At 36.2% G+C, this 14,202-nt stretch overlaps 3 protein-coding genes across 3 annotated transcripts; 2 read left to right on the forward strand and 1 right to left on the reverse strand.

Moving 5' to 3' along the window:
* The first annotated feature begins 776 nt into the window (after positions 1-776).
* On the forward strand, positions 777-2,499 carry LOC105172464 (uncharacterized). Its single transcript, XM_011093902.3, has one exon. It carries the CDS (start codon positions 907-909, stop codon positions 2,131-2,133), a length of 1,227 nt encoding a protein of 408 aa, XP_011092204.1. The 5' UTR covers positions 777-906; the 3' UTR covers positions 2,134-2,499.
* A 1,707-nt stretch (positions 2,500-4,206) lies between these two features.
* Positions 4,207-8,176, forward strand: LOC105172463 (nuclear envelope-associated protein 2). The gene is made up of 6 exons (XM_011093900.3): positions 4,207-4,541; positions 4,859-5,115; positions 5,290-5,397; positions 6,942-7,403; positions 7,488-7,589; positions 7,727-8,176. Exons 2-6 carry the CDS (start codon positions 4,918-4,920, stop codon positions 7,892-7,894), a joined length of 1,038 nt encoding a protein of 345 aa, XP_011092202.1. The 5' UTR covers positions 4,207-4,541; positions 4,859-4,917; the 3' UTR covers positions 7,895-8,176.
* A 2,474-nt stretch (positions 8,177-10,650) lies between these two features.
* On the reverse strand, positions 10,651-13,837 carry LOC105172462 (uncharacterized). Its single transcript, XM_011093899.3, has 4 exons — positions 13,593-13,837; positions 11,509-12,168; positions 11,187-11,313; positions 10,651-11,095 (listed from the first exon to the last, which is right to left on the reverse strand). Exons 1-4 carry the CDS (start codon positions 13,693-13,695, stop codon positions 10,903-10,905), a joined length of 1,083 nt encoding a protein of 360 aa, XP_011092201.1. The 5' UTR covers positions 13,696-13,837; the 3' UTR covers positions 10,651-10,902.
* Between the last annotated feature and the right edge of the window lie 365 nt (positions 13,838-14,202).

Raw genomic sequence — 14,202 nt, forward strand, 5'->3', positions numbered from 1 at the left:
TTTAAGTCTTTACCATTTCTTTTAAATTTTAAATCAATTAGCTTATTTAGATCCACTTCGTTAAAGAGGGGGACCGATAAAACTCACAACCTAACAATTTGATTTTTTGCGATTATTTGTTTTTATTTTTGTTATTGCTTTTCGTTACATATTTATATATATATATATTTTGTTTTCGTAGATTTATTTTGGTTCATCAGATATTTTTTAGTTGAAAATGGACCTAAGATGTCTTTGCTTAAATGATTTTACTTATGTAATTTCATTTAATTATTCAAATAATTTAATTTTTGTATGGTTTATGTTACAAGTGTTTAATGTAATTGTTTAAAATTACATGAAACCATACAAAATTGCACGTCAATTTGAATTTATAAATTGACAATTGGAACATATTATTTTGTAAAACATTAAATGATAATTCGATTTGCAAGCACCTGAAAAAACAGATCGAATGAGTACCATAATCATCTATACTATTCAGATGCAATTTATATAGGCGACAGGTGAAATATCTACAATTTTATTTTCTTGATTGAATTATAAATTAATTGATCACATTACTTTTCTTAAAAACACACCCTTTTAAATAAAGACAAATATATTGGTCATTTAGGTAAAAATGAAATGATATTTAGATTTTGAAATTAAAAATAAAAATTAAATTCGAAAAATATGTAGGGCAATATCACAAAAATGGAAAGAAGAAATAAAGTCGAAACGACGACGTTCCGTGAGAAAAATACAGTTAAATAGTGGCGATGTTGGTTATATATTAATCTCATGGCTTCTCGTCTGTTTTTGCAGCGTTCATTTGTTGTAGTCAGTGAAACCCTAACCCACAAACCCTACTGGCTCTGTTGATATGTGTTGATTTCTGGTTTCTGGTATTTAGTTCGGGTAAAGATGCTGATTAAGCCGGAACCCACCACCACAAATTCTTCCGCCGCCGTCGTGCCGGTGGCGACGCTGTGCGGCAACTGCGGCGTAGAGGAGCGCCGGCTGCTCCACCACGTGCGCCACCGCGGGATCTTCCGGCGCCTCTGTACAACCTGCGTTCTACGACTCCATCCACAGTCCTTCTGCCCCACTTGTTTTCAGGTCTACCCTCCACCCCCATCAAACGACGCCGTTTTCACCTGCTTCAAATGCTACTCCTCCTCTCACTCCCACTGCGTCGCGGCCGGCGCCACCTCGCCTCCTAGTCCTTACATTTGCCCTCTTTGCCTCCACCCCAATACGCCCATTTTCAAATTGAAAACGGCGAAAGAGGCAAATGTCGACATCAGCGAGGCCATGAATGTGAAGAGTGATGATTGCAGGGTGATGGATAGAGATGCTGCGAAGAAGTTGTTGGCTGCTGCAAAAATTGCGTCTGCGTCTATGAATAAAGCGGCTGTGGCTGCAAAGGCGGAGGCCGAGAGGCGGGCGAAGGAGGCTGCATTCACAAGGAAGAGGGCGAAGGAGGCATTGGAACATGTTGCGTATTTGGTAATGAAGGACAAATTGAGGAAGAAGGAAGCGGCTTTGGCAGGGTCCGGTGAGGTGGCAGGGCTAGGAGTAGGTGGAGGTGGCGGCAATGTTGGTTACACCAGTGGAGGTGGAATTGGTGGTGTGAAAATGGAGAGAGAAAATAATGTAAATGTTAATAGTAGTATTAGTAATAGAAATGGGAGTGTGGCTAGCGGTTTGGCCCCATCAATTGTTGTGGAAGAGAAGATGAATAATATGGGGAATGTGGATAGAGTGGACAACTCAAATCAGGTTTTGGCGGCACTGAATGCGGTTGAGTTGAGAGAAAATGAGATGGGTGGAATAACACCACAGAGTCTGGCGGTGCGAGTTCCTCTGGATAATGATCACACAGTTATGGATGTGGATGAGAAGGGAAGAATGGGTGTGAGTGCCGGAGAAAATGTTGGAGGATTGGTTGGAGAGAGGAATGACAACGGTGGTAATGATCATGTAATGTTCGCTGATGTGCAGAGTGATGCCGAGAATCTCAATGCTCATGGGGAGAAACTAGAGGATGTGAATGATGAGGTGGTTTTGGTTCAGCCGGCTGCGGATCAGGTGCATTATAAGGAGAATAGTAATGGTGGAGAACAGCATGCTAATGGGGGGCCACTGTAGTTGTTGCTTTTCTAGAAATGCTTTCTGAGTAGTGGAAAGATCTCAAAGTGGGATTCAAAGGTTTAAGCCGAATTTGTTGGATCAAGCTGTTCATTTGTTATGTATTTTATGATATTACCCTGGTTTCAGGGATTTGGCTGCAATCACAGTCTTGGTTTTGCAGGACTTTGGAATGGGATAAGGTGATAAATCATGTGTGTCGGTGCGATCACCGATCTTCTTTTGTTTGTTTTTGCTGTAGACCTTCTTGTTGCCAAGGTTGATCAGCATTTCCTGTGAAGATTTTCTTGAACTTTCTATGTTATCCATGTAACTCAGCTTTGCTTCATACATCAAAATCTTTGCTTTCTGTGCTGATTGTTTAAATTGATTGTATAGCGTTTAAAGACGGATTTCATGCGAGTCATACTCCATTTTCTTTCCTGGAAACACAGTTTAAAATTGATGCATCTGTGTTGACCTCTATGGTTTGTTTTCTGATTATATTGAACTGTAATTCTTAAAATTCTCATAGTTGAAACTTCCTTGGCATTCAATATCAGTACACAGTTTTGCTTCATCGTCCAACACTGCAGCGATATCACTTTGGTATGGTGGTAGTGCTGTTGAAAAGTGATGAATTCTATTTGGGTAAGCCTTCACAATGAAGTTCTGAGCTCGGCACATCACGCATCGATCAATGGGTTGAAATTTCAGTTAAATGTGGATCACTTTCAAACATTCATGCGAATTGAAGAATGAGCTTGTTCTGTTCTGTGACTTAATCTGGGAGTAAAGTTCCAGTGTTCATCACTTTCCACTTATTTTCTTCTATCTTTCTGCCTGTTCACTCTTTTTTTCCCCCTTGTTTTTGATCCAACCGAAGATTACTTACTTGGTACTTACAGATTATTTATCAATACAATCCTCGCATTCAATCAAAATTACAAGCATAAAACTACAAGTGACTTGTCATACCAATTGAACATATAAGTGAAATTCATGGAGTTATTATGATTCAATCAAACTAACAAGAGTGAGGCTACAAGCTAAAACAATAATTCACGTGTATAAAAGGTGCCTTTAGTGCACAATGACAATACATACATGCACAAATCAACTCAAAGTCCAAAATTCTCGTCATCTGAGGGTCTACTACATCTTCCTTTATTATAAACTTGTAAAATTTTAATACTAAGTTTTAAAGTGATATGTAATTTGCTCTCACAAATATCAACAAGCATTGTGGTCTGCAATATATAATGGACATGTGGTTTGTAAACCAATTCTGGGACTGGTAATAGATTATGGGCTTGATTTAACCTTTTGTTGTTCCATAGGTAAGAGCTTAAATCTATATCGATATAAAAAAAAGAAATTATGTTTTTATTAATAAATAGTGGTTTCTTACACTGCGATATTAATTTTTTAAATTGTCAGAAATATTTCTTATGTAATTTCCAACTATCTCTACTCAAGTTTTTCTTATAATCTATATATCTATACAAATATAAAAAAAAGAAAGATTCACTCATAAATGGCGGTTTGTGATACTGCACGCTATTTTTTTATAGATAATATTCCTAAGTTAATTTTATTTATTTTTTAAAATGTGAAATATTGAATTATATATTTTGTTCTTATGTATAATATATTTTAAAATGTAAAAATTTATTTATTATATGCACATAGAGATGGTGTGTCATAATGGATAGTTACAACAAATCGAATTTTTTGTTATAAATTTTGGTGCATCTTTTACTCTGTATAATATATATATATATATTATGTGCATAAAATTTTATTCAAAATAAAATAAATAATATTATGTTTATATACATAACATGTGTTTCTTCAACGAAACAGAAATATGAAATTTAAAATAAAATTGAAATTGAGAATTACAGTGCTGACATCCGAAATTCAAGATTTGGCGCGCTAAGGTCAACCCAAACCGGGTTCGAATCTTGTATTTTTCTCCCATACCGAAGGCTCGGATTCTCCGAACCAAAACCTACCTAGATCCGGACCTCAGCTTCCTCCCATCCCACCTTGTCATAATAATCTCACACGATTCCCGCACTAAACACACGCACAACCCCCCACTAATCTCCACCACTAATTCTCAGCCGTCCTCGATCTCTGATCGTCGATCATTTGACAAAAACTTGATCGACGCAACTCCAATTATTGCTCCAGTGCCGCAAAAATGATGAACTGGGAGTACTGAGAAGAGTTGATGGACCTGTGTCTTTTCTCTCTCTCTATAATTATAATTTTGCACGTTCTTAACTCTCTCTCTCTCTCTCTCTCTCTCTCTCTCTCTCTCTCCGTGTATTCGTGTTTATTTCTCATTTCTGGAGGATTTTCTGGTGGAATCGTGATTTATCTGGCGTTTTGGTGGCTGCGACATAGCGTGAACTCTCGAAGTATGTACTTTTTTTTTCTCTCTGTAAGAGTCTGTGTTTATTATTTGATCTGCATGTAGTTTTAGCTTCAAATTTGACGTGTCCCTGAGACAGTATGAATTTCGAGTTCAAAATCTCGAAGTTTTTCATTTGACTGTCTAACTTGTTCATTTTTTAGGATTTTTGGAAATCTGTATTAAATGCTGTAGGAGGCAACGCGTTCACATGCAGAAGCCGATGGGGTCTGTGTGTGGGGCTAGCTTTCATTTATTTCAATTTGCAGAATGTGAAAGACGAAAGGAATGGTGATTGAATGAACTTATACTCTTTTTTTACAGGCCACGATTCCGTGCTGAGGTTCTCGCTGAACTAAAGGTTGTTAGTGCTCGGGGCAGTTATGTCAACATCGGAGAGGCAGGCGCCGCCATCGACGGTGACGGTGGCGCGAGAAGTGGATCCGTTGCTGAAGGATCTGAGTGAGAAGAAGCAGAGTTTTAGGAGGAACATGGCGTGCCTGGCGGCCGAGCTCAAGGAGGTACGCGGCCGCCTCGCCTCTCAGGATCAGTGCTTTGCCAAAGAAACCCTAACAAGACAGGCATGGGAAATAATTCTGATTCATTTAATTGCACGTAATTCATGTGATGACCTGAAATGATTGTTGTTTATTTCTACATCTCGTTATGCTTTTTAAAGGCGTGTTCCATGAGTGGCCCCCCTCTATTTATTTGATGGCGCAGAGATCATTCTTATTTATTTTTTAATTCTACAGGAAGCAGAAACCAAAGCCAAAATTATGGAGGAAAAGATAAGCAGACTGCAGAAGGATTTAGAGCAGAGAAATATTCAGTTGCAAGCTTCAACATCTGCTGCTGAGATGGTACTGCTAATTCTTTGAATCCTCTCTCTTGCTTGTTCTTTCCTTTTTGTTTGAAGGTGATATTTCTTTCTTGGACGTTTGGGGATAAAATTTTGGGTGATCTGATAAATTTGTATCTACTCATTAATTTGGTGTTTTGGGTTTTGTATATTAAGAAATTTCTCTTCCAAACACATTTGATGCTCCTCTTCTAAGGGTGCTTTTTGGCTTTTCTTGTTTGTTCTATTTGGGAAGTGGAATAATATTCAAAGGTATTGTAAAATTTGAACTTTCTCTCTCTAGAAAAGCACAGTGAATTAACAAGTTCTGGAATCTTGTCTACATATAATTGGCATTTAGCTGGCATAAAGAGGAATCTTGAACATTTATGCTTTATGTTATACTGGTTGTCGATGTGCTATGTCAAACTGTACTGTTTCCTTGTAAATTTTTCCCGTTTTGCAATTCAAATGGATCATGGAATTACCTGATCTATCATGAATTGTTTTTCTCGTTCTTGTTATAACTGTTAGAGGACTATCTTGAGTTAAAAGTAAAAAATTGGTGTTTAGTATTAGGTATATTAGTACATGGATGAGATAGCGAACAAGTTTTTCCCTGTTTCTATAAGTGCCTTTTTTCTCTAGAATTGATGGGGAGTTCTTCTAGCATTTTGTGTAATAAATGTAAATAGTGTTGTGCATAAGAGAATTGAAACGGGAGAAGATTGTATACAACATTTGAAGAAGGCAACTTATGGTATCCTGCTTTTCTGTTTTCCTTTTTTTACTTGGCCACTAAACGAGAATGAAACACGACTCCTAGTCCTTGTCCTGTGTGGTGTACTTTCCCACTGTGGTTGGCTACCTTAGAGGTCTCCTAGGTGAAAAGAAGCGTTCACTCTTGTTATAACTCACTCTGTAGCATTTAGAACTAGAAGGCAAATCAAGTATTAATTTGAAAAGGAACTTGTAAACTGGGGAAATAGGTCTTCTGGCATGGATGAACCATTAGTTAACAGCCATATTAACCAGTTTAACTATTAGGTGGTGATAGGAACAATGTCAAGATAATAGTTAGTTTGATACAAGTGTTAGAGTGTTAAATTCCTCTATAGAACCTAATAGATGGGTATTATGATGTATGGTGGCGTGAAGTGGTTGACCGTATTGATATTTCCATTAATCCAACAGTTTTTGGGGTTTTAATTAACTTGTTACTGAAATCAAAGCTGCTTAAGCAGTTAGGCATTAAACTTAGGATCTATGTTTTATGTAGTAGAGCTATTTTGAGTGCATGAACATGACTAATTTGATTCCCATTTTTTTCAGCTAAAGTTGACAACTTCTGTTTGAGTTGACTGATTTTTGTTTTATCAGTTTCATCTGACACTACAATTGCCATATATATACACCTGTATTATTCTCTATGTGAAATTTAATTTTTGATTCAGTTTGTCCTTCGATAGATTAAATACTTCTAACAATCTGTTTAGATTTTTCTTGGATTATATGTTGATGTTTTCTCAGCTTTCACCTGAAACCTTGTCGCGGTTATTGCTGCAGTATGTCAAAGAATTGGATGATGTGAGGTCGCAACTTGCTGCAACTAAAGCAACTGCAGATGTGAGTGCATTATCTGCTCAATCTGCGCAATTACAGTGTTCGGCCCTTGTAAAGGAATTAGAAGAGAAAAAATACTCTTTAAAAGAGCATGCTCTTCGTGTAAACAAACTGGAAGAACAACTAGATCTTCTACAGAAGGATATCCGAGCAAGAGAATTTTCTCAAATGCAACTGAAAGATGAAGTCTCAAGAATTGAGCATGAGATAATGCACGCATTAGCGAAGGCTGGATCAGATAAAGACTGTGAGCTTCGGAAAATATTAGATGAGGTGTCCCCTAGAAATTTTGATAAGATTAACAAGCTTTTGAAGGTGAAGGACGAAGAAATAGCCACGCTGAGAGATGAAATCAAGATTATGTCCGCCCATTGGAAGCTTAAAATGAAAGAGCTGGAATCTCAGGTTTGTATCTACCATATTACTCTCTGTTTTTCTCTTTGATCACTTGATGTATATTTAGTGACAACCACCTTGTTTATACGACAGCTAGAGAAGCACCACAGAGCAGATCAAGAGTTGAAAAAGAAAGTTCTCAAGTTAGAGTTCTGTCTCCAAGAAGCACGGTCTCAAACTCGCAAGCTCCAAAGAGTAATACTTCTTCCGTCTTTTATAACTGATACACATAAATATCTCGTAAAAGTGAAGACTTCTGAAACGAACGAATTTTCATCTTTGAAGTAGAATCATCTAACCATTTCCACTTCTCCCTTACGTCTGTTCCACAGATGGGAGAGCGAAGGGATAAAGCTCTGAAAGAATTAAGAGATCAGTTGGCTGCCAAACAGCCGAGCGCACCTCTGAGCAGTGAAAAGCACAATTTCTGGGAGACGTCTGGCTTCAAGATCGTAGTTTCAATGTCAATGCTGATACTGGTAATGTTCTCGAAGAGGTAACGTTATTAGATTATCTATTACTCTTGTATATTAGGATCAGACCAGTAGCTATTGTGGCGCACTCGATTTTGTGTAGAAATCTGCATTTGTATAGGTCTATTTCATTTTGATCAAAACAGCGAAGGCCCCTCAATTATAAAATCAAAATCGACATTGTATGTCCACATTTTAGGATATAGTATATACATAATACACAGAATATTCTGTTAAATTATTGTGGTGTATTATTCTGAGCACCTTCTTCACCTTTCTATTAAAGTAGTGGTTGGTGATATTGTTGAAGGTAGGTCTCATGGGGTTGGTCTGGTGACTGGTCTACTTGCAGCATTATATAATTGTTAGGTTAATCTTCAAATACAAAAATGCTTCTCATAAAGTGTCATAAATTCTTAGCTTTGAAATTGAAAAATGCTTCTCACATGTCATATGTTCTTAGGATGGTGGTGCGGATAATTATATTTACACTTCTGATGTATGATATATAAAATAAATTACTTTTATTTTTTTGCATAATTACAAAAAGTATGAATTGTTTGCGTAATGAGGTCGATGTTTTTAGATTTTTTTGAAAATACACAATTGACTTAATACTGACTTATTGAATGTTAAATAAATCTTTTTAATATCAAATTACCTTCATACGTCTACACGCGTTAATCTATATGAGGAGGTATATCTTTACTGTTATAAGGGTAGTTTAGTATGTAGAAAATTATTTGATTTGCAATAAGTCGATAATAAATTAATTGAGAGTAAATATTATTTTTTATTCAGTTTTTTTGTTTATATCAGCAAATTCAGTGAATATTGACCAACGGGAAACTTATTTGTTAGACGAAAGCAAATCTCAAGAATACTAGATGTAATTTTTTAAATCACAGGGGTTTATATATAATTACATTAAACATCATGGGAGGGGAGTGTAATTATTCCTATAGTATATCATTTTACAAATTTATCTTATTTTGGTTTCTGACTGATAAATTTGGATGAAATTGAAAAATAATTCGGATGGAATATTTTGCTAATAAGGGATAAAATTAAAAAAAATAATATGCTTTAATAATTTGCCCATAATTGCACATGTTATGTATTTCAATGATTTGCTGTATTTTTATAGCTAAACAAAAGTTGGAAAAACAATGAAACAACTGTCAATCATTCAAAACAAAAACAGAATATTAAACATAATAAACATTTTATCGTCTTAAAATGGACAATATTAAATATATTCAAAAATTGAATAAATTGTAATCAATATATTTATTTTTATCTTAGCCCATTAACTCTCATCTTTCATATTTGATTATCAAACTTCATTACGGCGTTTTTGTTATTTCGTTATTTTCTACTACCTTTATTTCTCAACATTTATAAGAAACTTATGATTAGTAATTAATATTAAAAACCAAACATATATTTTATTTTTCACAACTTTAATTTTATAATTTTTTGGGTGAATCTTGTTGGGAATTTATTCCTGCAATGAGCCCACAAAAAAATACAATTATTACAGCAGAACACAAATTAATATAACAACGATTATAAATTAATAGAAACAGTGAAAGAAAATAATAACGATAAATAATTTCAGCTCAGGGAGCCGAATCCGATGAAGAAGACCACAACCACAAAGACCGACAACCCAATTACCGGTTGCTCAAACTCACCTAGGGACAACAACCATCAAGGCTAACCCGTGTCACCAAGGCACCATCTAACCACTCAAGTTCACCTCTTTTTTTTCTACCGATTATTTCTCTTGTTTTTCTCTCATCATTTTTTCTCTCTCGTTCTCAAATCTCAATTATTCTCTTCTATTTTTCCTCTCTTTTCTTTCATTCTTTTTCTTTCCGAAGGTAGTGAATAAATAGAGAGAAACCATTAATGATGGTGGGTTGGGCTGTGGACTTGGGCTACCGAATTTGGTCCTGCGTTAATTTTTCAATAAATTTTCAAAATATTTTTAAAATCGATATAATTAAAACTTAATATTGCTGAACTCAACTCTAAATCCAGCAATATCTCGCATTTTCTCGTGAATAGCGGCCCGCTTTCAAGCCAGCTAGCCTTCAAAGGCCCTCTATTAACCCCGATAAATTATCACAACTAGAGGGTAAGATAAGATATCTTGCTCAACCCATTTTTGAACCTCTTCAATAATTTTACCAAGTTGTCCCTCATTTAAAACTTGAAATTACAAACTATATTTTACTAAGTATTAATAATTAAACATTATCTTCCTTCAGAAAAAAGAGAGAAAAGAGGAAGTGATACGATTTGTGACTCAATCAGTATTCCATTGAGTTGAGTGTTGTGGAGAGTAATCTAAGAGCTTAGTAAACCTTGAAATGGTTTGTTGGATCTCCTAGGCCCATTTGATACATGTAGCCTACTATAATTACATGAACCATTCTTTTCGACTACTGAACCTAATGTGTTGATGGGCTCCTCCCAACTCAAGAATGGGCTAGATGGGCTCATGATCATATCATTACACCATACACCAATCACATGATAAGTGTATTGCACTTGTCGTATAATTGATTAGGTTACCATGCTACTTTTTATTTTTAGCTTCTCTGGTCAACATGAGCACGAACTGGAAAGGCGTTAGAGTTTCTTTTTTAAAAGTTAAGGGGGTCGCGTAGCGTTTTTTCTTTCTGTCCGAAGGGATTATTTGGCTATTAGTGATGGTGATTTTACAGGGTAAAATGTAATTGACCTGGAGAAACTACCTGTAAAACACGAATCAATGAGAGGGAGCCCGGAAATATAACGATCTACATCTCTTACGTGCGTGTACATGATCTCCTAACGAGTATACATATAACTAGTGGTAATACATGTAAGTAGCTGCATTTAATCAGATTGATAATTTTATTTGATCATACTGTGAGAACTGAACTGGAAATTCTTGTTACTAACGTATCCTGCAAACAACTGTACAGTCCAAAACTTTATGTACGTCTCGAGTAATTTAACTTGTGATGATCAACTGATTGCCTCTACATGTCCAAAACAATCGTCCCTGTGATGATTGATGTCACCACAACAATGCAGCCGATGAAGGGCGCCTGCAAACTGCTCGACGTGGAAACTGAAGACATGTTGGCAATAGGCGGGCTATCACCGTATCCTGTGATGCCGCCTCCAAGGGCTGGATTGTTCGTGTTCATGAAGGCTGGAGGAGTTCCTGAACTGCAAAAGTAAGCCAAATGATCATAAAATTCGATTCCATTGACTTCGTTGAGCAGTGATAATGCAGAAGCTAATGGGAATTGGTCTTTACACTGCTGGTGTTGCTCCAGATGAAGACTCTGTAGTTGGAGTGGGCATTGGAGTGGTCGTGGCTGGGGACGTTGTTGTTGGTGACAATGATGAGGACGACCATGTCGTGAAAATGCAAGAACCGGTGCCTGTATGCCATGAGAACCGAAGGGATAAATTTGTAACTCTGCAATGCTTTTAAGAATAGTTGATGTCTGACCATCTACTGTACTTTGGTTGTCCGTTTTATATTTGCACACGTTTCACAATCTGTTTTACAGTTACTAGTATCCCTGACATTTGTTTTCGTCTAACTAATGTATGGATAAGGCTTTTGTTCTTACTTGGATTGGCATTGGTTATCGCAGCAGAGCCACCAAAGTCACAGCTAGTCTGCACTGGATTCCTCTGGTAATAGCTATTAAAGGCATATGAAGCATGATACTGCAGGCTGTTGGGATTGTAGCAGCTAGCACCCTCCTGGATTGCTGAACAATCTGCACCTCCAAATCCACAAGCATAATCAAGTGCAGCCTGAAGAGTCGTCTCCGGCACTCCACTCCTCGCCACGCACCAGCTCTGCCCTGGCACAGCCGGTGCATTGCCCGTCATGGGAGGCGGCACCACTGGAATTGTGGCAGGAACACTGTCTGTTGGAGCCGGATAAGTGGTTGCCGGTTGGCCCCCTGGAATCGTGGTGCTGGGAGTGGTGACAGGATTGGTTACCGGCATTGGAGAATTATCTGGATTTGTGATTGGAGTTGGCACTCCGGTGCCTGTATTTGCGGATGGGATGGTGACTATTCCCGATGAGGGAGTGTACGGTGGCCCGGCGCCGGTTGCTGGGGTTGTCACTGGATTGGTTACTGGAGTGTTGGGGAATGTTGTGATGGGGGGATTCATGAAGTCATGTTGAGTTGTTGTGACTAGTTTTCTGCTGGATGAATGGGAGGTCTGTTCATCAGCTCCTTTACGTTCTTTTTGAACAAAATTCTTGTCTGAGCCTGGACAGCAAATTTTATCAGTACTAGTCTACAAATCTTAGTATGAGATTATGTGTGTGTGGGAAATATTTAAGCATTATTGTAGTAAAAACGAAATTCTATCATGTATAGGTAATTAATAGTTCAAATTTTTTTTATTCAAATTAAATTTGGTTAAATCTAACAAATTATATCTCAAGTCTGATACACGTATCATGTGATTGATTGCTCTTTTTGTACTATGCATCAATTAATGAAACAAATGTATTACATTTACTGGGTAATTGATTCAGAACTCCACTTTGAGTAACTCTGATAAGAACAATAACTCCCTCCAAGAATAGTATATGGGAATTGCAAAAAAAAAGAAAAAAACAAAAGAAAACAATTGAATAAGGTATCGAACATGATTGGAGGAGCGTCTACCATGTTTTGGAGACGATCAAATACTTCGAGTTTTTAACCAAAAAATAAAAATAACAATAGTAAAATAAAATAAAATTGGGTAAGATTTGGAATAAAATACTAAAATGAATTTTATTATGAAGCTTTGTGTGTAATCTTTTTAGTTTTCATCTTCCACAATAATTTTATTTTTTCATTATAGTTAAAATATAATAAAATTTATAAAAAGTTTATGGTATTAGAAAAAAAATACATAATTTATACTATATTCCTACTATAATAATCATGTTAATTAATATTTGATTTTTTTATTTTTACTTATATATGCAATATCATTGTTATCTGTGAATATCAATTCATAACATTGTACTATATTCTAGAGTCTGTAACAAAATTTTAGAAGTAGGTAGATGCAAAAAATAGTAAATAGAACACGACGCTATGTCACATAAGACCCCTAATAAATATTGTGGTTATAGATGTTGCTTGCGACTTGATCAACACTATGGTCGGTCGGGACTACAACCCATCTGCATCCCCAGGAGAAAAGTTGAATCTTAGGCGGAACATAAGTCTTTTCATTGTTATAGATATCTAAACTTTTGACTCCTTGCATATTAATAAGTTTTCAACCTGTTGCTGCAAACTGATTTAAATATTGAAAGATTTTAGTTTAGAATTATCCAGCAAGTCTAACGAAATCGAGGTATCGTGTTTCTATCTTATAGCAATGCACTATGCAACGACCACGACTCAAATCACATATCATACCGTGTCCGTAGCCGTGCAACGTAGGTGAAACCCTTTTATTTTCGAAGGCTAGTATTCTCAAGACAGCTAAAACTAATCTCTCCACATACTCATGGACAAGCGTACTATGTTTACAACATGTTAAAAATAGAACCATTATGCAACTTTACAGACAGTTCTTGAAAACCTTAACAATTTTACTTGCAGATAATTTCAGTTCAGCAGTTATAAATGACTTGTCGAACTCTCCTCAGGGCCATAATTGAGCACAGACAAGCAGAAAAACATACCTGATGAGCAGACAATGAGAAGAGACAGGAGGAATATGGAGAGGAACTTGGAAACTGATGTATCCATTTTAATTGAGAACTGTCCGAAGGGATAGATCGACATGTCCAAATGGATTTTTAATGTGAATTATATGGGAAAACAACTGCAGATTTGAAAAGATATATGAGAGACAGAATGGAAAAAGTTGGGAATTTAAAGAGAGAGAGAGAGAGAGGGCAGAAAAGGGAGGGAAGATAAAGGTTAAGGATTATGGGGAGGATGAAATATATATAAAAGTAAAAGGAAGAAGGAATATGTCATGACAATGATAAAGAGGAAAGTGCTTACTTTGTCATGAAGAATGAAATTTGAATATATTTTGCCTCTCAAATAGTGGAAAGAATCAAGAAAAAACAGGTAACATTATATTTTTTTTTGACAAATTTAGTCATTTGTTAAGACAATTATGGTGCTATAAAGACCTATATATACTTACGGGCTAAAAAATGATATCTACTCCAGTATGAAGGGGACCAAAATTATCAATACAAGACTAAATTTTTCAAAAGATGACTAAATGTGATATGAAGTAATTAGTTACAGGATCAAAAATACTAACGACTTATAATT

Source organism: Sesamum indicum, linkage group LG10, assembly GCF_026168435.1.
Source record: "Sesamum indicum cultivar Baizhima isolate 11 linkage group LG10, ASM2616843v1, whole genome shotgun sequence".
Taxonomy (NCBI): domain Eukaryota; kingdom Viridiplantae; phylum Streptophyta; class Magnoliopsida; order Lamiales; family Pedaliaceae; genus Sesamum; species Sesamum indicum.